The sequence below is a fragment of the Salvelinus sp. IW2-2015 genome, linkage group LG33 (genome assembly GCF_002910315.2).
Source record: "Salvelinus sp. IW2-2015 linkage group LG33, ASM291031v2, whole genome shotgun sequence".
Taxonomy (NCBI): domain Eukaryota; kingdom Metazoa; phylum Chordata; class Actinopteri; order Salmoniformes; family Salmonidae; genus Salvelinus; species Salvelinus sp. IW2-2015.
In genome coordinates, this window is record NC_036872.1 from 206,370 (window position 1) to 228,987 (window position 22,618).

The window sequence follows — 22,618 nt, forward strand, 5'->3', positions numbered from 1 at the left end:
CTGGAGAAGAGAGAAGGTGGGGCACAGGCACTTGGCGCGAGTAGCAGGAGGAGGGCACGGTCGCTGTTGTCCGCCTCAGGATAGGGGTAGAAGAGGTGGAATAGTGTCAGGGCCAGCCGTAGCAAAAATGCTTATTGAAAATTCTCAATATATAGTGATTTGTCGGGGACAGATGTTTGCGATCTTCAAGAGTCAGGTTGGAAGCTGGAGGAGGTGTTCTTATTCCCATGGACTTTTACGGAATGTCCAGAACTTTTTGTGAATTTTGTGTGCCAGGAGAATATTTCTGCCTTGAAAAAAGGCTAGCTTGGCTGGTTCTAAACTGCCGGTGTATATTGGCTGTTCTGCTTCCCTGAAAAGTCTGCATAGTTCACAGGTGGGACCTGTTTCGATGCTAATGCAGAACACCATAGGATGTTTTTCTGTTGGTTAAGGGCAGTCAGGTCAGGAGAGAACCAAGGGCTATATCTGTTCCTGGTTCTAAATTCTTGAGATGGGGCATGCTTATCAAGATGGTGAGCGAAGGCATTTTTACAAAAATGACCAGGCACCCTCTACTGACGGGATGAGATCAAATATCCTTCCAGGATACCCGGCAGAGTCGATTAGAAAGGCGCTGCTCGCTGAAGTGTTTTCAGGGAGTCGTTTGACAGTGATGAGTGGAGGTCGTTTGAACGCTGCCCATTACGGATGCAGGCAATGAGGCAGTGATCGCTGAGATCTTGGTTGAAAACAGCAGAGGTGTATTTGTGAGGCAAGTTTGTTAGGATGATATCTATGAGTGGTACCCGTGTTTACGGAATGGGGGTTGGTACCTGCTAGGTTCATTGATAATCTTGTGTGAGTTGAGGGCATCAAGCTTAGAGTTGTAGGGTGGCTGGGGTCGTGAGCACGTTAAGATTTAAGCTCGCTAGCAGACACGAGCTCTGAAGAATAGACTGGGGGCAATCAGTTCACATATAGAGTCCAGAGCACAGCTGGGGCAGGAGGGTGGTCTATAGCAGGCGTGGCAGACGGTGAGAGACTTGTTTTTAGAGAGGTGGATTTTTAAAAGTAGAAGTTCAAATTGTTGGGAACAGACCTGGATAGTATAACCAGAACTCTGCAGGCAGTCTTTGCAGTAGATGCAAAACACCGCCGCCTTTGGCCGCGTTCTATCTTGTCTGAAATCTTGTAATTTGACGGATGAAATGTGCTGAATTTTTTTGGTGGTCTTTTCTAAGCCCAGGATTCAGACACGGCTAAAACATCGGGTTGGTAGGCAGTAGTGCTGAAGCAGCTGAACAAACAAACTTAGGAGGATGGCTTCTAATGTTAACATGCATGAAGCCAAGGCTATTACGGTTACAAAGTCACAAAAGAGAGCGCCTGGGGAATAGGAGTGAGCCAGTACTTGCAGGGCCTGGATTCACCTCTACATCACCAGAGAACAGAGGAGGAGTAGAGAAGGGTACGGCTAAAAGCTATGAGAATTGGTCGCCTAGAGCTACTAGAGCAGAGAGTAAAAGGAGTTTCTGGGGCGATAAAATAGTTTAAAGGAATAATGTACAGACAAAGGTATGGTAGGATGTGAATACAGTGGAGGTAAACCTAGGTATTGAGTGATGATGAGAGAGATTTTGTCTCTAGAAACATCATTGAAACCAGGTGATGTCATCGCATATTGTGGGTGGTGGAACTGAGAGGTTGGATATGGTATAGAGAGCAGGCTAGAATCTCTACAGTGAAATAAGCCAATAACAACTAAACTCAGAACAGCAATGGACAATGGCATATTTTACATTAAGGAGAAGGCATGCTATCGAGTGATCAATAAGGGTCCAAGTGTAGGTTAGAGGTTGGTTGGGGTCTGTGGTCGATCCAGACAGCGGTGGGCGGTATATGGCTATCGGTAGCAGCATAGGATGAGGTCTGTTTGTAGATACGCTGTTGGTTTCCGTCGGTAGTTAGTGGGGTTCCGTGTAGTGGGGTTTGTGGTCGGTAGCAGCGATAAGGATCAGCTCAACAATCTTACGGGCATAGCTGAGCGCCTTGCCACGGGTATTAAAAAGGTGGGACGAGTTGATCACAGTTGCCGATAAATTCACTCGGGCCAGATAAGTCAGGCAGTCAGTGCAGTCGCAGTAGTCGGTGATTAGGCGCTCGTGGGGTTCCGTATCTGCAGCAGCAAGACAAAAGAAACGGGGTCCTATGGTGTGATGGAACTCCTCAGCTGGCTACTCCAGGGCAATGATTTGAGTTTGCTCCGGGGTCGACGTAAGCAATAGTCACACGGTTTGCAGCTAGCTAGCTGCGAAATCAAGGTGCAAGTGTTCCAGAGCCTGCGCGCCTGGAATCCGGGGAACTATGAGAGAAAAAAGTCCCGGAATGCTCCGGTCGAGTCGATCTCGTCGTGCACAAAAGTGCCGGTAGATTATCGAGCTAAAGGAATAGCTGATGACCACAAAACGTGGGCAGCTGAAACACCAACGTAGCCAGCAAACCGGGCTAATTTCGGGGCAGCTACAGATTAGCTTCTGGCTAGCTATCGGAGTAGCTTCTGGTTAGCTTTCAGGCTAGCTTCCACGATGGATTTTCAGATTGAGGTAAATAATACTTTTTGTAATTGGTGAAGCGGGTTGCAGGAAAGCTTTTGCAGGAAAGCTTTTGTAGTTGAGTTCTTGGATAATAAAATAAATAAAAGATATGCGAAGAAAGGTGTAAATATATATATATACAGGACACGACAATACGGAACAGAAAAAGACGTCTGAACTGCTAAGCCACCTTGGACGAAGTTTGAAGGTAGGCCTTGAAATACATCCACAGGTACACCTCCAATTGACTCAAAGGATGTCAATTAGCCTATCAAAAGCTTCTAAAGCCATGATGACATTTACTGGAATTTTCCAAGCTGTTTAAAGGCACAGTCAACTTAGTGTATGTAAACTTCTGACTCACTGGAATTGTGATACAGTGAATTATAAGTGAAATAATCTGTCTTGTAAACAATTGTTGGAAAAATTACTTGTGTCATGCACAAAGAAGATGTCCTAACCGACCTGCCAAAACTATAGTTTGTTAACAAGAAATTTGTGGAGTGGTTGAAAAATGAGTTTTAATGACTCCAACCTAAGTGTATGTAAACTTCCGACTTCAACTGTACCTACGGGGGGAAGGATGACCAGCCACACAGGAGTTGTTGAGGAGAAGGAGGCCTTGCTCACCGAGATGCATGCTGGCCATTTCATAGTGAAGCGAAAAATTGCCAAAAATCAACCTACCTAAAATCAACCTTCTTTTCTTTATTAATCACATTCTATTGTATCTGAAATTATTATGATTTCAATGAATGTCATATCAGAGAGCAGTGTTTCAATTTGTCACTTTGTGCTTAACGGTCAGTACCTGTCTGGCCTGCCAGAAGTTTGAGAGGGTGAAGACTGTGGCGCCGGAGTTGAAGCCTATCAAAGTTGTTTCACCATGGCACATGAACGGTACCTATCACAATTCAAATTTTGCCCTGATAAGTTGTTTTGTAATGGTTGCTTTATTTGACCACAACATAGTTCAATATTATAGAATGTGTGTGTCAGAATCCTTACAAATATGAAAATCTTACCCTAATTCTTATGGGTAAGAATTAAGTAATATTCTCTCCATCTTCTCTTTAAATGTTAGGGGTAGACCTAATCGAACCCTTCACAAAATCCAGCAATGGCAACAGCTGCTGTCTGACGGCGATAGATTACTTTACCAAGTGGGTGCAGGCAATACCCATTAAGGTTAGTAAAGGTAGAGAGCGTGCTTAACTATTAATTCCCCTCTAACCTATTGAAAAGGGTGCCTGGAACCAAAAATGTATTTTTGTTTTGTATGATACCCATCAAGGACAAAACTGGTGAGGCCACCTCCATGGCGATGATGGCCATCTTCAACAACTAGGAACGGTGGGAGGACAACCTGAAGCTGTACAGATGTACAGATGGGAGCCGCAGCTATTGACTAAGGTAAACAATGCATTTGTGTATCAAATTATTGCATATACTGTTTTTCAAATTTGTGATTGACTTGGTGTTGTTGTTTGCCTATTGCTATTTTTGTATAACGTACTTTCAGATCACTAAAACTCCACCTGATGTTGTGGAAGTTGTCGAACCAGATCAGAACGTCTTTGAGGACCACGTTCAGGCACAGGCTGAGAACGATGTGGAGATTTTTGACCAGGTAAAAATGATTATGCGCTGTTCATTTATTTTCTGGCCCGCCAAGAGATATGCATTTGTAATAATATGAAACATACACAGGAGAGCTACCGGAGGAGAATCAAGAAGGGGACCAAGTTCTTCGACATCCGGGCAAAGAACTGCTGCCAGGTAGGTACTGTTAACGTGTATGACACCACCCCAGAGTTTCTCTCACAATTCACCTCATCATTTCTAGGAACCATCCATTACCTCCCTTATCAACCCCACTGACATAAAGCATTTGACAGGTATCCGTTTTTTCCTGTCTGACATTAACATTATTGCATGTGTAATTAAACATTTAAATTAAGTAACTGTATTTTTACATACCCGATCTACCTGTAACCTGTGTGTCTCGTACCCGGTTCCCAGGACCTAGGGGTTCTGCCCAACACCCAGATGTGGATCCACCCGATGTCCTCCATTACCAACCACCCTCCAACTTTTCATTACATCATCTACAGCTACTGTTGTCATTATCTGCTAAGAAAGATTCCTTGCTCTATCATACTGGGCACATAATGAGATACACAGATGAACTAAAAACACTAGCACTGCAAACACAAAGAGAGCAGCAGTGCCGGGACATCGAAGTCCTCTCTATTCCACACACCAGAGTTCAGTGTTTCAGTCTGATTGCCATGTGAGTATACAAAAAAATCTGTGAAATTAAATTAGACACACTTAAACAAAAAAATATCAAAGTTTGTATATTTAAATCTTAAATATTGGCAGGTTTGTTTTCACAGCTGTTTCACATGGTGTTCAATGTTGTAAATTGTAAGGTATCACTTGATGGTATTTGTTAGTTCAACATTATTCATTGTCGTATCCTACGACCTACAATGGATGCATATATATTCAACCAGAAGGGTGTACTAATGAGCTATGAGAGATATATAAAAAAAAAAATGAATCAAAATAGAGGACTACTGAAATATTATTTCAGTGTAGATAAGGGAAGTGCATCTTAAAATAACATGCCGGACAAGCCAGTGTATGAATCAAACATATTTGATTCATACACACATCAAACATATTTGCATATGAATGGTTGTAAAGTAAATGTCAAGCAGATTACACATTTTCTTTGCCATTTCTGAAATGTAGAAACATATAAGACATCAATTTCATGTTCAAATGTTAACAAGGTACCCAAAAGTAATGTTTTCATCTTATTAGCTAAACAAAACTATTTTAAAACAGCAAAATTGTCACGTAAAATCAGCTTTTTGTTTGCATGGATGAAAAGAACGTAATTTAGGCTGTAATGATCTCCAAAATTCGACGCATTAGGTCATTACACCGTTGCTATAGCAACAGCCACTAATAGTTTATCGAATCCCATTGTGACGCTGCTCGTCGTACACCTCATTCCAAAATCATGGGCATTAATATGGAGTTGGTTGCCCCTTTACTGCTATAACAGCCTCTACTCTTCTGGGAAGGCTTTCCACTAGATGGTGGAACATTGCTGTGGGGACTTCCTTCCATTCAGCCACGAGCATTAGTGAGGTCGGGCAATTAGGCCCGAGACCTGTCTCGCAGTCGGCGTTCCAATTCATCCCAAAGGTGTTTAATGAGATTCAGGTCAAGGTCTGTGCAGGCCAGTCATGTTCTTCCACTCCAATCTCGACAAACCATTTCTTTGTGCACGGGGGGATTTTCCTGCTGAAACAGGAAAGGCCTTCCCCAAACTGTTGCCACAAAATGTCAATGTATGTTGTAGCATTAAGATTTCCCTTCACTGGAACTAAGGGACCTAGCCCGAACCATGAAAAGCAGCCCCAGACGATTATTCTACCTCCACTAAACTTTACAGTTGGCACTATGCATTGGGGCAGGTAGAGTTCTCCTTGCTTTCGCCAAACCCAGATTAGTTTGTCGGACTGCCAGATTCAAAGAATTGAATAAAAAACAGAAATATCACATTTACATAAGTATTCAGACCCTTAACTCAGTACTTTGTTAGTAAGGATCCGCCCCTTTTTCCCCCCACCTAAAATGACATACCCAAATCTAACTGCCTGTAGCTCAGGACCTGAAGCAAGGATATGCATATGCTTGATACCATTTGAAAGGAAACACTTTGAAGTGTGGAAATGTGAAAATAATGTAGGAGAATAACACATTCGATCTGGTAAAAGATAATACAAAGAAAAAAAACGTTAATATTTTATTTTTACCAAGAGGCCAAATGTATTCCTGCCCAGGCGCAATTTAGATTTTGGCCACTAGATGGCAGCAGTGTATGTGCAAAGTTTTAGACTGCTCCAATGAACCATTGCATTTCTGTTCAACATTGGTTTATTAATAACTTTTCAAGTTCATACATAACTGTGCACTCTCAAACAATAGCATGGTATTATTTCACTGTAAAAGCTACTGTAAATTGGACAGTGCAGTTTGATTGGCAGAAAGCTTAAATTCTTGTTAATCTCAGGTCTATGTCCTGGGATTTTTTTGTTGTTAATTACAACCTCATGCTAATCGCATTAGCTCAACCGTCCCGCAGGTGGGACACCCATCTGTAGAGATCCTTAAGAGGATTTATTACAGCCTTGAGTCTTCTTGGGTAGGACGCAAAAAGCTTGGCACACCTGTATTTGGGGAGTTTCTCCCATTCTTCTCTGCAGATTCTCTCAAGCTCTGTCAGGTTGGATGGGGAGCGTTGCTGCACTGCTATTTTCAGGTCTCCACAGAGATATTAGATCGGGTTCAAGTCCAGGCTCTGGCTGGGCCACTCAAGGACTTGTACCGAAGCCACTCCTGCGTTGTCTTGGCTGTGTGCTTAGGTTCATTGTCCTGTTGGAAGGTGAACCTTCGCCCCAGTCTGAGGTCCTGAGCGCTCTGGAGCAGGTTTTCATCAAGGATCTCTGTACTTTGCTCCGAACATCTTTGCCTAGATCCTGACTAGTCTCACAGTCACTGCCTCTGAAAAACATCCCCACAGCATGATGCTGCCACCACCATGCTTCACCGTAGGGATGGTGCCAGGTTTCCTCCAGAAGTGACGCTTGGAATTCAGGCCGAAGACTTGAGTCTTGGTTTCATCAGACCAGAGAATGTTGTTACTCGTGGTCTGAGAGTCTTTAGGTGCTTTTTGGCAAACTCTAAGCGGGCTGTCATGTGCCTTTTACTGAGGAGTGGCTTCCATCTGGCCACTCTACCATAAAGGTGTGATTGGTGGAGTGCTGCAGGGATGGTTGTCTTTCTGGAAGGTTTTCCCATCTCCTCAGAGGAACACTAGAGCACTGTCAGTGACCACCGTCACCTCCCTGACCAAGGCCCTTCTCCCCCGATTGCTCAGTTTGGCAGGGCGGACAGCTCTAGGAAGAGTCTTTGTGGTTCCAAACTACTTCCATTTAAGAATGATGGAGGCCACTGTGTTATTGGGTGCCTTCAATGCTGCAGACATTTTTTGGTACCCTTCCCCAGATCTGTGCCGCTACACCAGTGGTCGCCAACCGATCTTCAAGGCATTCTAGTCGATCAACAGGCTTATGCTCCTTTTTTTTTTTTTTATCGTGTTGAGCTGTTGCCGGTAGGTGCACTTGATTCAAAAGTCCTGCGCTCAAATCACCGTGGATACAGCTTCCATTACCCTGGCCACAGCCAAGTTTAATAGGCTACTAGTCTATGTAAGATTTAATAACTTTTAAAACCATGACCACAGAGAGACTGTCAACGAACACAGAAGAGAGCTGGTGTTTTTATGAGTGAGTTCATGTTTAAGTTCATTCAGCACTGTCACTGTTTTTATTCAACACTTACAAAACGTGCTTCTCCTGCTTCTCCGTACTTGCAGCTGCAATTAATGAGTAATGTAAACTCACCCCATTCCGTACAAATGTGCGCAACCGCGACATTCAAACGAGGCTGCAAAGAAAACTAATGGGACTGTAGCGACTGTGTTGACGTCTAAATCTGGGGTATGAACTACGTTTCTTTACAAGCGTTGATCGACATGGTAATGGCTCTATAGTATTGGAGAAAGGTTGCAAAAACTGGCCCTCAGTTACATCGTGACGTGTCATGCTGTAACATACAGCAACTATTAATGTCGTACAATCTCTCCACCAGGTGTAGCACTTCTCTCATCGTTTAAAAACAAGAAATGGACAGTGACGGGGTAAGGGGGATACCTAGTCTTTTTTTGCGTCGTCATTGCAAGCGATCATGACTCTCAAAAGACAATGTTTACTTCTGAAGATCACTTTAGTACCGTCCTAAAAACCCGATTCAAATTCGACACAAACCTTCAAATAGGTATGTAATGACATTATATAAACTCTTTATAGTGTTTTATTTACATTTTAGAGGCGATAAGGTGATAAGTTGGACAGATCGAGTGAAAAAAAGCAGTTTTCCCACACGACATCTCTCCTTCTCACTATCACGCATTAGTTTCACTTCCCCACCCGCCATTTTTAAAAAGACCCGATGGAGCTCATTGCCTTCTTGAATCATGCAGAAACGGGCAGCGTGGAGGGCATGTCATTTATTTAGTTGGAAAGGGGAGAAATTGTGCTTTAAAATGATATTGACATTACAGTTGATCTGAAAGTATTACGTTTCTGGGGCGCTAAAATAAGGTAAATTGTACGGACCAAGGCGATGTACAAAAGTGAGTGAGTTTACGTTAGCCAAGTATCGATAGCCCTGCATTTTATTATTATTATCAGCTTGTCGATTTTAATTTTAAGGAATTTTACTTTCTCTGGTCATAGGAACAACATGAATTTGTAAATGAGGCAGATTCGGTGCGACTCGAGTTTCGCCATCAGGTGGAAGACTGTGTCCCCTCTCTGGTCAGTCTCACCGGAGGAAAGGAAGGAGGGAGCAAGAGGCCGTTGGGAAAAATCGTTCAGAACGGTCATCCAACTCCGAATTCCAAGTCAGAAACTTGGGCATCTTTCTAGAGCTCCGACTTTTCGACCTGAAGCTCACTGACGTCGTGATTTGACCTCGTTGACCATCCGATGCAGGTTCCATCAGTCCAGTAAAATAAAAAAGCCAATTATTTCAATTCATGCTCCACAGTGCCTCACAAGTGCTAAACCAACTGATCTATTTTGTTATCAAAGCTCGAGTTTTGAAATATATTATGGTCTGATTAACAATATTGGCAGGCCAATCATATAGCCAGTATGCTGTGATAATGTATTAGGCCTACTGCCCAAACCTCATTCCTACAAAACTGTTTGTGTTTGGTTAATGTGAAAAGAAAATCTGAATAGTAGATCTCAGCTTGCCACTCTACACAATCCTCTCTGAGCTCTACAATTCCTTTGACCTCATGGCTTGGTTTTTGCACTGACATGCACTGTCAACTGTGGGACCTTATATAGACAGGTGTGTGCCTTTCAAACTTCAAGGATGATCAATGGAAACAAGATACACCTGAGCTCAATTTCAAGTCTCATAGCGAAGGGTCTAAATTCTTATGTAAATGTATTTCGTTTTTTGATGCATTTGGTAAATGTCTAAATCTGTTTTTGCTTTGTCATTATGGGGTATTGTGTGCAGATTGCAGCTTTTTTTATTTAATCCATTTTAGATTACGTAACAAAATGTGGAAAAAGTCAAGGGGTCTGAATACTTTATGAAAGCACTGTAAATGTAGCAGAAAATCTGTAAAAACTAAAAAAAATGTGTCCTCCGAGGGGTGGGTGGGCTGGTGTATGGGTTAATAAAAAATACATTTAAAAAAAGTCTAAGAAGTGGAAGATGCTTCCCATTAAGTTTTGTTTTCGAACAGCTGAAATAATATTTATGGTTATGGAAATTATATTTCACAGCGGTTTAGATGGTACAATGATTATCTAAACTATACTAGCTTATCTTGTCACAAACTGACATTAGGTTAACTATTAGAGTTTTACTATAAATTACATACTGCAATTCACAAAGATAGTTGAATACTTGTTGAAATTCTTTCAGTAACTTATCTTGTCAGTCTCTCTCTTCTCTTAACACCTATGGACCCAGAACTTAATTGAGCGTTTTGTTCATTTTAGAGACCTATTTTGTCATTTGACAAAAGTGCTCAACACATTTGTTTAATTTGACATTTAACCTTTAATTTATAAATAAATTGGGCTATTTACTTCATTTTTCTGTTTTAATAAAATATAATCTGAAGAACAAACAATTGTGGCAATTCATATCTTGCAGTAAAATACTTTAATCTCAAGAGAAGGCAGGTTAAATGTTGAGAGGTTTTATGTCCTTACTTAGAAAATAGTCCTGATCATATGATCGATACCCTAAACAACTAACAATACTTAAATTCAGTCATTTAAATTGTAAACACTTTTCCAATCTGGGCGGTAACCTCAAAGTATGCAATCATTTTGCATGGAATCAAGGCATTAGAATGTATCAGAGACCACCAAAATAGAGCATGTTCTGCAAAAAAAACAACAGGGAAGCCTGGCTGGCTACTTTTTCTATTTGGCTGAATACTCCATGTGCTTGTGGAAAACACTGCATAGGTTACCCAGATGGGATCACTGGTGAAGGGCACCAGGGCGATTGAAAAGAGTAGCCCCCTTTCTTCATCAAAGCCTCTGTCCTGACCTGGACGTACTTGACAATATGAAGGCAAAGAAAAGAGGAACGACCCATAGAGAGAAACAAGTCTTTGTTTACTTGTATAGCTAAACAGGGCGTCTTTCCTGTCCCCTACCCCGCCTCATTCCAAGTTCTCTCACACTGAAGTGTCACAGGGGAGGGGTCAGTCTGGTGGTTCAGTCCAAGGGTTGGTGGTCAGCGATGGGCATGGTGTGCAGCACCTCGTCCAGTAGCTGGAGGGCGCGGTGTAGGTGGATCTCAATCCAGCAGGGGGTCTCCTTGATGCTCGTCCGGGGGTAGTCGGGACCCCAGCCCTTGACAAAGCTCATGCGCAGGATGCACAGTCTCCTCAGGTCGTCCACGCCGATGCCGGCTGCTGCCGAAAGGCCTGGGTGAGGAGAGAGTGAGCCCGAGTTGGGTTCCATTACATTGATATACCTCCCCTCCTCCCTCCGTCTCAACAACAGTATACATCCACACTGATGAGGTATCTGAACTACAGAACTGGTATGGATTCCTACGGATCATCAATGACTGACCGATGCTGCAATTTGATGTGATAATTGGTCAATTACTTTAGAATGGGCTATGTGAGCATTGTATATATCTATTAGAAAAGTGGTGTGAGTGATGTATCAGGTTTGAAGTTGTGTGAGAGTCAGTAGCAGCCAAGTGTCCTGTCTGTGGGAGTATGTGAGTGTTGCTCAAAAGGAGGGAAGTGGTGTGCTGCTTACTGATGGCGGGAGCGATGCCTCCCACGGAGCCCGGCCCAGAGATGTTCCCAGCAATAGAGGCAGCCTGAGCTGCGGCTGCCGCCTGCGCCGTCGCCGCCTGCTGCTGCATTTGCCTGTGGCACTGATGCAGGTCAAACACCTGGGAAGGGGAACAAACAAAAACCAACATATATATATAGTGTATGTGGACACCCCTTCAAATTAGTGGATTAGACCATTTCAGCCACACCCGTTGCCGACAGGTGTATAAAATCGAGAATATAGCCATAGACAAACATTGCCACCTTTCCAACAAGTCAGTTGGTCAAATTTCTGCCATGGTAGAGCTGCCCAGTTAACTGGGAGTACTGTTATTGTGAAGTGGAAACATCTCTGAACCACAACCGCTCAGCCGTCGAAGTGGTAGGCCACACAAGCTCAATGAACGTGACCGCTGAGTGCTGAAACGCGTAAAAATCGTCTGTCCTCGGTTGCAACACTCCCGACCGAGTTTCAAACTGCCTCTGGAAGCAATATCAGCACAATAACTGTTAGTCGGGAGCTTCATGAAATGGGTTTCCATGGCTGAGCAGTCGCACACAAGCCTAGGATCACCATGAGCAATGCCAATCGTCGGCTGGAGTGGTGTAAAGCTCGCCGCCATTGGACTCAGAACCAGTGAAAACGCTTTCTCTGGAGTGATGAATTATGCTTCACCATCTGGCAGTCCGACGGATGAATATGGGTTTGGTGGATGACAGGAGAACACTACCTGCCCTAATGCATAGTGCCAACAGTAAAGTTTGGTGGAGGATGAATAATGGTATGGGGCTGGTTCTCATGGTTGGACCTAGGCCCCTTAGTTCCAGTGAAGGGAAATCTTAATGCTCCAGCATACAATAACATTCTAGATGATTCTGTGCTTCAACTTTGTGGCAACAGTTTGGGGAAGGCCTTTCCTGTTTCAGCATGAAAATGCCCCCGTGCACAAAGCGAGGTCCATACAGAAATGGTTTGTTGAGATCGGTGTGAAGAACTTGACTGGCCTGCAGAGCCCTGACCTCAACCCCATCTAACACCTTTGGGATGAATTGGAATGCCGACTGCAAGCCAGGCATAATCACCCAACATCAGTGCCTGACCTCACTAATGCTCGTGGCTGAATGGAAGGAAGCAAGTCCACGCAGCATTAGTGGAAAGCCTTCCCAGAAAATTGGAGACTGTTATAGAAGCAAGGGGGGACCAACTACATATTAATACCAATGATTTTGGAATGATATAATCGAGCAGGTGGTCCACATACTTTTGGTCATGTAGTGTACATTTACTACCAGCTACATGCAATTCGCAGCTTGGACACCAGGGGGTGGATAACAACACAATGAACACATTGGTAAAGCTAAGCAAACGGAGGAGTTGGGACCTCCCTTGATGTAGGCGCTGGGGTAGATCTTGTGCACGGCGTCGCCGGGGGCGCGGCCGGCTTCCCTGTCCAGGTAGTAGCTCTGCACAAACACTGCGTGGTCGCTATGGCAACGGACCCACACGTCCCCTTCACCTTTGCACTCCAGCTGGATCCCCTTCCCGATGTGAAGCCTTGAAGTGAAAAGAACAGCAGTTATTATCAGTGGGGTGACCAAATACTCTTCTGGCAATGTCAAGTATTCACCTCCATTCAGAGCTAGAAGCTCATCATAGTTAAACGGTAAGGGGGGGTAGGAGGCTGGGACGCCGTACCTGGCTCTTTCAATGGCCTCTGTCCGGTGCACGTTGCTCAGCTGGCCCAGACAGAAGCGGTCTCCACCCGACGGGTCCACGTAGCCGTCCACGGTCACGACAGGGCAAGTGGAGGGCACCTTGAAGGTCTCGCCCACCTGCACGTCCATCTCAAAGTAAGCGGTGGAGCACCAGTAATCGGGCGCTGCAACAGACCGCAGCAACAACACCCCAAACTCAGTCCTCTCCAGACTCACTCATGGCACTCTGAACACCTTGTCGGGTGAATATAGGTGTTGTGCTTCACTTACCTGGATGGTTGGATATGGGGGGCTGGAAGCCATGCTCGTTGTGCACAGGCCCTACGAAGGTGACATGAAAGCAGCAATGTTAAATCTTGGAACATAACTCCTTCAACCCAGTTCTCAGTTGCGGGCATTATATGTTCTAAAAGTGAAATGCATGTTCTACTACTACAGAGAGTAATCCTGATGGTGGCATGGACTCACAGTAGTGCCCTGGATGAGGCATGGGTGGGTGGTGTTGCAGGTGCCCATTCTGATGGTGAGGCATGTTGGGCATGAAGCTGCTGTTTCTCGTCCAGGTGGAGGTGGCATCTGTAAGGGCACAGGTGGATTCTTACAGATGAGAATTGTAGGGAGAGCCACACTTCGACACTGTCCATTCAGCTAGTAAATGAGCTGCGCTACATTTCAAAGAGGGTCGGGGAAAATCAGGGTGTAAATAATAGCCAATGAGCGGGAAAAGAGAAAGTGACCACAGGTGGGCAACATAATAGGTTCCTTTTCCTAAGCCATTACATTGCAGAATGAGTTTGACATTACTGTGAGATGACTAATTTAGGGGTGTTGTCCTCTTCTGTCAACAAGCAGATAAGCTGTAGCCAAATAAACCACCCACACCTTGCCTATGACCTCTAATGATTTGGGTGAGGAGGACACAAAGAGCCATAAAATTAGGGGAGATAAAGTGGATAGGGTGGTGGAGTAGGCCCTCACTTCCTGATCCAACAGAGATGCTGGGGAAGGCGGAGGTGGTGCGGGCATCAGCGAGGGGCAGCAGGCCAGCGGTGCTGAAGGGCTCCGAGGGGGGCCCAACTCGGCTGGAGGGAGGATGCTGGATGGTTTGGAGGGAGTGACCCCCGTCCATGGTGGGCAGCTGGGGCTGGCCGTCAAAGTCGTACTCATCTTTAACCATCAGTCCCAGGCTGGTAGCTGAGAGCACATAGAGAGCATAGAGAGAAGTCATGATACAAGTCAACAACAAACAAAACATACATTAACAGAAGATAATTCCGTTAAAAAAGTATACAACTATCAAAACAGAGGTAACTTACCTGTGCTGGTAAGAGTCAAGCTTGATAGGTCTGTGAAATAAAATGAAAAATATCACTCAAAAGAGTTAAAGAGTAAAAAAATAAACACCAGAGGCATCAGTGCACTCACCAATACCCGGAGACACCACCCGGTCATAGTGGTAGGGGTTCACGCAGACGTTGTCACACTTCAGGTCAAATGCAAACTGGCAGTATTTGACATGCTTCAGTTCATTTTTATGCAGATCGGGCCATCTCCACAACCGAGTGTAGATCACGTGGGGGAACCCTTTACGCCCTGCTACCTGAGAACACAAGATTAAACCCATTGATTTAACTAAATACTTTCTTCTTCACCCAAAAGTGCTAATAGGTCCCATACCCTATACTTTTCACCTTTACAAGATCCCCAGTCATGCCATCTGATCTCGCCATTTTTACCTTTGCCGCTTATCCCAGGGGTGTATTCACTAGGTTCACTAGGAACCAAAGAAGCAAACCGGCCGAAATCAGGAGGGACTAACTTGAACAATGACAAAGGATTGTTTTGGTTGCAAAACATTCTGTTACATGTTTTGCTACGGTGTGCACTAGTGAATACAGCCTTGATCCCCAGACAGCGGTGTACTCCCTACCTGCAGGCGGCCATCCAGAGTCCGCTGGATGGTGACACACTTGCTGGGGTGAGCTCCATTGGTGGTGATGGCTGTGATAAGGGAGTCCAGTTCATCCTTCTTCTCCTTCAGCTTTTTCACTAGACTTTCTATTGCTCGCTTGGCAAAGGTCTCACTCTCTGCCCCTTGCCTATGACACATCAAGCTGTGTACAATGCTCAGGCAAGCGTCGTTACTCGTAGGCATGTTGGTGATAGACATCATGAGGACCAATAGAGAATACTACTCCGTATAGGAAATAAATAATTTGTCCCAACTATAAATGTTGCTTTTTTGTCGTGTTTATAGTGTGGAGCAACGCATAAGAAAGATTTCGATATGAGAGGGTGTTTGTTTCCCCTCCAGGCACTGTCACTCTGGTTGTCCAGTTGTCGAAGTTGAAATCCAAGGCATCCCAGAACAAAATTAAATGGATTGTCACACTTGCTGTGCCCCCAAAACCCACCGCTTCAAGGGCTAGGATTAAGGGAAAAAGAGGACAAGAGTGGGTTATTATGGCACTGTACATACACTGAACAAAAATATAAACGCAACATGAAACACGGGACCAACACTTTACATGAGCTGAAATAAAAGATCACAGAAATTCACAAATTTGGCTACATCCCTGTTAGTGAGCTTTTCTCCTTTGCCAAGATAATCCATCCACCTGACAGGTGTGGCATATCAAGAAGCAGATTAAAACAGAATGATCATTACACAGGTGCACCTTGTGCTGGGGACAATAAAAGGCCAGTATAAAATGTGCAGTTTTGTGACAACACAATGCCACAGATGTCTCCAATTGAGGGAGCGTGCAATTGGCATGCTGAATTCAGGAATGGCCACCAGAGCTGTTGCCAGAGAATTTAATGTTAATTTCTCTACCATATGCCACCTACATCGTTTTAGAGATTTGGCAGTACATCCAATAGGCCTTACAACCGCAGACCACGTGTAACCACGCCAGCCCATGACCTCCACATCCGGCTTCTTCACCTGCAGGATTGTCTGAGACCAGCCACCCGGACAGCTGATGAAACTGTGGGTTTGCACAACTGAAGAATTTCTGCACAAACTGTCAGAAACCGTCTCAGGGAAGCTCATCTGCGTGCTCAGCGTCCTCACCAGGGGCTTGACCTAACTGCAGCTTGACGTCGTAACTTACTTCAGTGGGCAAATGCTAACCTCAGATGGCCACTGGCACCCTGGAGAAGTGTGCTCTTGACGGATTAATCCCAGTATCAACTGTACCGAGCAGATGGCAGACAGCGTGTATCGAGTCATGTGGGTGAGAAGTTTGCTGATGCCAACGTTGTGAACAAGAGTGCCCCATGGTGGTGGTGGGGTTATGGTATTGGCAGGCATAAGCTAAGGACAACGAACACAATTGCATATTAAATCGATGGCAATTTGAATGCACAGTGACTAGTTTCTGAGGCCCATTGTCATGCCATTCATCTGCCGCCATCATCTCATGTTTCAGCATGATAATGCACGGCCCCATGTCGCAAGGATCTGTACACTATTCCTAGAAGCTGAAAATGTCCCAGTTCTTCCATTGCCTGCATACTCACCAGACATATCACTCATTGAGCATGTTTGGGATGGTCTGGATTGACGTGTACGACAGCGTGTTCCAGTTCCCGCCAATATCCAGCAACTTCGAGCAGCCATTGAAGAGGAGTGGTCACACCAGATACTTTTTTTTTAAAAGGTATTTGTGACCAACAGATACGTATCTGTATTCCCAGTGCCTAATGAATTTATTTCAATTGACTGATTTCCTGTAACTCAGTAACATCTTTTAAATTCTTGCATGTTGCATTTATATTTGTTCAGTGCATCTCATAAGAAAGAAGAAAGCCACACACTGCTCTTGATAGGTAAAGCTTATTAAAGAGCAGTGATACTATCGGACTCAAGGCCTTCGTCAGAGCTTTTGTGAGTTTAAAATGTGCACCCTTATGTAGACATAGCTCCACACACATCTGTTCCAATGCATCGAATGAGGTTGGAGTCGAGGGGGAAAAAAGTGTTACCAAATATAACAATGTGCATTTCATAAATATTCTAATAAAAGGTGTGTACATAAAACTTATTAAACACGTCTGTAAAACCACAATGAGGACATCGGCCCAGCAAGCATAAACCAATGGTTACAGCGCAAGAAATACAGAGTAATCAGAAATGGGGGCATAAATTCATGTTCACATTTATAACATAACATATGTAGGCATTTCATCATTTAGACCTTTAGGAAATTATGCCTGGAGGGTGTAAATCCCAAAACATTCTATTTTGCTCAGATTATTATTTATATCACCTCCCTTGTCTGATATGTCAACTTTCTCTATGCCACAGAATCGAAGGTAGAAATATCATGTCTTTGGTCATTAAAATGTACTGTACAGTGAAATACACTGCTCAAAAAAATAAAGGGAACACTTAAACAACACAATGTAACTCCAAGTCAATCACACTTCTGTGAAATCAAACTGTCCACTTAGGAAGCAACACTGATTGACAATAAATTTCACATGCTGTTGTGCAAATGGAATAGACAAAAGGTGGAAATTATAGGCAATTAGCAAGACACCCCCAATAAAGGAGTGGTTCTGCAGGTGGTGACCACAGACCACTTCTCAGTTCCTATGCTTCCTGGCCGATGTTTTGGTCACTTTTGAATGCTGGCGGTGCTTTCACTCTAGTGGTAGCATGAGCATGGAGGCGCTACCAGGAGACAGGCCAGTACCTGTCTCTTATACACATCTAGATGTGTATAAGAGACAGCAGCAGGACCGCTACCTCCACCTTTGTGCAAGGAGGAGCACTGCCAGAGCCCTGCAAAATGACCTCCAGCAGGCCACAAATGTGCATCGGGCCCTCATGGAGTCTGTTTCTGACCGTTTGAGCAGACACATGCACATTTGTGGCCTGCTGGAGGTCATTTTGCAGGGCTCTGGCAGTGCTCCTCCTTGCACAAAGGCGGAGGTAGCGGTCCTGCTGCTGGGTTGTTGCCCTCCTACGGCCTCCTCCACGTCTCCTGATGTACTGGCCTGTCTCCTGGTAGCGCCTCCATGCTCTGGACACTACGCTGACAGACACAGCAAACTTTCTTGCCACAGCTTGCATTGATGTGCCATCCTGGATGAGCTGCACTACCTGAGCCACTTGTGTGGGTTGTAGACTCCGTCTCATGCTACCACTAGAGTGAAAGCACCGCCAGCATTCAAAAGTGACCAAAACATCAGCCAGGAAGCATAGGAATGAGAAGTGGTCTGTGGTCACCACCTGCAGAACCACTCCTTTATTGGGGCTGTCTTGCTAATTGCCACCTTTTGTCTATTCCATTTGCACAACAGCATGTGAAATTTATTGTCAATCAGTGTTGCTTCCTAAGTGGACAGTTTGATTTCACAGAAGTGTGATTGACTTGGAGTTACATTGTGTTGTTTAAGTGTTCCCTTTATTTTTTTGAGCAGTGTATAAGTATGCCCCCAATTCAACCCTTACAAAAAAGATGGCAGTTTTGAAACTGCAGTAAACGTGCAGTAACAGTGGTATTTTGGACACAGTAATTGCAGTTATACTGCACAGTAACTAAAGTTACACATCAAAATGACTGCAGTATAATTTTTTTGATATTTAGGATGCAGTATTTGCAACATACTCTAAGTATACTCATACTCTAAGTGCAATATTTTTTGTAGGGGAATTCTGATCTCTAATACAGCCAGTGTGACTTCAACATTCGTTTTAAAAATATATATATTTGGTTCAATTTATATGGCAACATTCCAAAATTGTTTAGCATTATCTAGATCAAATATGTAACGATTCCACTATTTGTATCCACTTGCATCACTTTCAAATAGAGGGGACGTATTTTGAAGGCGAACCACAAATTCCAGTGACTAATCCTTATTGTGTCTAGCATCACATAAATCAAAACTACTATTGTGGCCGACTTGGGTCAAAACACGTCTAACATTACAGCTAAATTAGCGGACTAAACTCCACCGTGAAGGACGCTTCTGATGAACTGCAAAGGAGTGGAGTTTAGTCAGCTATTTTAACAGTAACTAGTTACGGTAACTAAAGTAACCCAATGCACAATAATAAAACATCTGGTAGTCGGTCACAAGATGCTATTGTTGCTACAACCAGTTAGTTAACGTGCTGGCTTTGGCTTCTAAAAACGAAGATGTCAACAGAAGTTCGCTGTTCTTCTCAGTCAAAATGGTCTTGATAACATAGCTAACTATCCACTGTTATTTTGCCTGATATTAATCAAAAGCAGTTTGAGCCCATCGTTAAGGCTATTTCGCTGGCAGACTGCACAAGCTTCCCAAACTACGCTAGCCTCCCGTCTCGGCCTCATCCACATACCCTGCAAACGCGGTATTTCTGCTCTTGCATTTGCGCTCGAATTGTGTTGATCTTCCGTGCTTCTTTGTTCGATCATTTAAAATAACATAAAAATCATTTGAATTTCAAAATAAACGTAGATAATCAGATAAGTTGGATAACAAAACACGGATTTGTATCAGTGCTTCTCGTTCACAGCAATTTCCTCCAACATGGCGCTTTGCGCATGGGCAACATGTAGTATAGCGCTCACAAACAGTGAACCGCCAGGGGAAGATAAAAATGATGGTTAGGGAGAATTCAACCTTACGGACACTGTGTCGTCGTATACCCACAAATCAAATAGACTTTCAACAGTACTTGAGAGTCCACTAGCTTGCTGCACTGATGGAAAATGTCACTATTTCACATGATTTGTATATTATCTGGGACATTTTGGATATGTTAGACACAAACGTCTATGCCCCCCTCCCCTCTTTTACACAGCTGCTACTCTGTTGATATCATCTATGCATAGTCACTTTAATAACTCTACCTACATCTACAGTTGAAGTCAGAAGTTTTCATACACTTTGGTTGGAGTCATCAAAACTCATTTTTCAACCACTCCACAAATGTCTTATTGACAAAATATAGTTTTGGCAAGTCGGTTAGGACATCTACTTTGTGCATGATACAAGCAATCTTTCCAACAATTGTTTACAGACAGATTATTTCACTGTATCACAATTCCAGTGGGTCAGAAATTTTACATATACTAAGTTTACTGTGCCTTTAAACAGCTTGAAAAATTCCAGAAAATGATGTCATGTCTTTAGAAGCTTCTGATAGGCTAATTGACATCATTTGAGTGAATTGGAGATGTACCTGTGGATGTATTTCAAGGCCTACCTTCAAACTCAGTTCCTCTTTGCTTGACATCATGGGAAAATCAAAAGAAATCAGCCAAGACCTCAGAAAAAAATTGGAGACCTCAACAAGTCTGGTTCATCCATGGGAGCAATTTCCAAACGCCTGAAGATACCACATTCATCTGTACAAACAATAGTATGCAAGTATAAACACCATGGGACCACGCAGCCGTCATACCGCTCAGGAAGGAGACGCGTTCTGTCTCCTAGAGATGAATGTACTTTGGTGCGAAAAGTGCAAATCAATCCCAGAACAACAGCAAAGGACCTTGTGAAGATGCTGGAGGAAACAGGTACAAAAGTATCCATAGCCACAGTAAAACTTGTCCTATATCGACAACCTGTCCTCTAGGACAAAAATGTCCTCTGGTCTGATGAAACAAAAATAGAATGGTTTGCCCATAATGACCATTGTTATGTTTGGAGGAAAAAGGGGGAGGCTTGCAAGCCGAAGAACACCATCCCAACCGTGAAGAACAGGGGAGGCAGCATCACGTTGTGGGGGTGCTTTGCTGCAGGAGGGACTTGTGCACTTCACAAAATAGAGGGCATCAAGAGGTAGGAACATTATGTGGATATATTGAAGCAACATCTCAAGACATCAGTCAGGAAGTTAAAGCTTGGTCGCAAATGGCTCATACAAATGGACAATGACCCCAAGCATACTTCCAAAGTTGTGGCAAAATGGCTTAAGGACAACAAAGTCAACGTATTGGAGTGGCCATCACAAAGCCCTGACCTCAATCCTATAGAAAATTTGTGAGCAGAACTGAAAAAGCGTGTGCGAGCAAGGAGGCCTACAAACCTGACTCAGTTACACCAGCTCTGTCAGGAGGAATGGGCCAAAATTCACCCAACTTGTTGTGGGAAGCTTGTGGAAGGCTACCCAAAACGTTTGACCCAAGTTAAACAATTTTAAGGCAATGCTACCAAACACTAATTGAGTGTATGTACACTTCTGACCCACTAGGAATGTGATGAATGAAATAAAAGCTGAAATAAATCATTCTCTCTACTATTATTCTGACATTTCACATTCTTAAAATAAAGTGGTGATCCTAACTGACCTAAGACAGGGAATTTTTACTTGGATTAAATGTCAGGAATTGTGAAAAACTGAGTTTAAGCGTATTTGGCTAAGGTGTATGTAAACTTCCGACTTCAACTGTATATACACACACATATATATATATATATATTGGGGTTAAATAAATATAGAAACATAGAGAGATATATATATATATATATATATATATATAACAACTGGTCTTCCGGCGCCGACAGAGATGGCCGCCATGCTTCGCGTTCCTAGGAAACTATGCAGTATTTCGTTATGTTTATGTCTTATTTCTTACATTGATACCCCAGGAAATCTTAGGTTTTATTACATACAGTCGGGAGGAACTATTGGATATAAGAGCAACGTCAACTCACCAACATTACGACCAGGAATACGACTTTTCCGAAGAGGATTCTCTGTTTGGTCCACCACCCAGGACAATGGATCGGATCCCAGCCGGCGACCCAAAACAACGGCGCCGTAGAAGGGGTAGACGGAGCGGTCTTCTGGTCAGGCTCCGTAGACAGACACATCGCGCACCGCTCCCGAGCATACTACTCGCCAATGTCCAGTCTGTTGACAACAAGGTGGACGAGATCCGAGCAAGGGTTGCATACCAGAGAGACATCAGAGACTGTAACGTTCTTTGTTTCACGGAAACATGGCTCACTCGAGACATGCTTTCGGAGTCGGTACAGCCACCTGGTTTCTTCACGCATCGTGCTGAAAGAAACAAGCATCTCTCTGGTAAGAAGAAGGGCGGCGGTGTATGCCTTGTGATTAACGAGACGTGGTGTGATCATAACAACATACAGGAACTCAAGTCCTTTTGTTCACCTGACTTAGAATTGCTCACAATCAAATGCCGACTGCATTATCTACCAAGAGAATTCTCTTCGATCATAATCCCAGTCTCGTATATTCCGCCCCAAGCAGACACATCGACGGCCCTGAAAGAACTTCATTCAACTCTATTTAAACTGGAAACCACATATCCTGAGGCTGCATTTATTGTAGCTGGGGATTTTAACAAGGCTAATCTGAAAACAAGGCTCC

The 22,618-nt window shown here is 43.8% G+C and overlaps 1 protein-coding gene across 1 annotated transcript; it reads right to left on the bottom strand.

The window, feature by feature from the left end:
* Positions 1–10,393: 10,393 nt before the first annotated feature.
* Positions 10,394–19,803, bottom strand: LOC111957685 (mothers against decapentaplegic homolog 4). The gene is made up of 11 exons (XM_070436867.1): positions 19,613–19,803; positions 15,203–15,697; positions 14,698–14,872; positions 14,589–14,618; positions 14,251–14,466; positions 13,741–13,848; positions 13,543–13,593; positions 13,253–13,436; positions 12,942–13,111; positions 11,537–11,674; positions 10,394–11,190 (listed from the first exon to the last, which is right to left on the bottom strand). Exons 2-11 carry the CDS (start codon positions 15,443–15,445, stop codon positions 10,979–10,981), a joined length of 1,527 nt encoding a protein of 508 aa, XP_070292968.1. The 5' UTR covers positions 15,446–15,697; positions 19,613–19,803; the 3' UTR covers positions 10,394–10,978.
* Between the last annotated feature and the right edge of the window lie 2,815 nt (positions 19,804–22,618).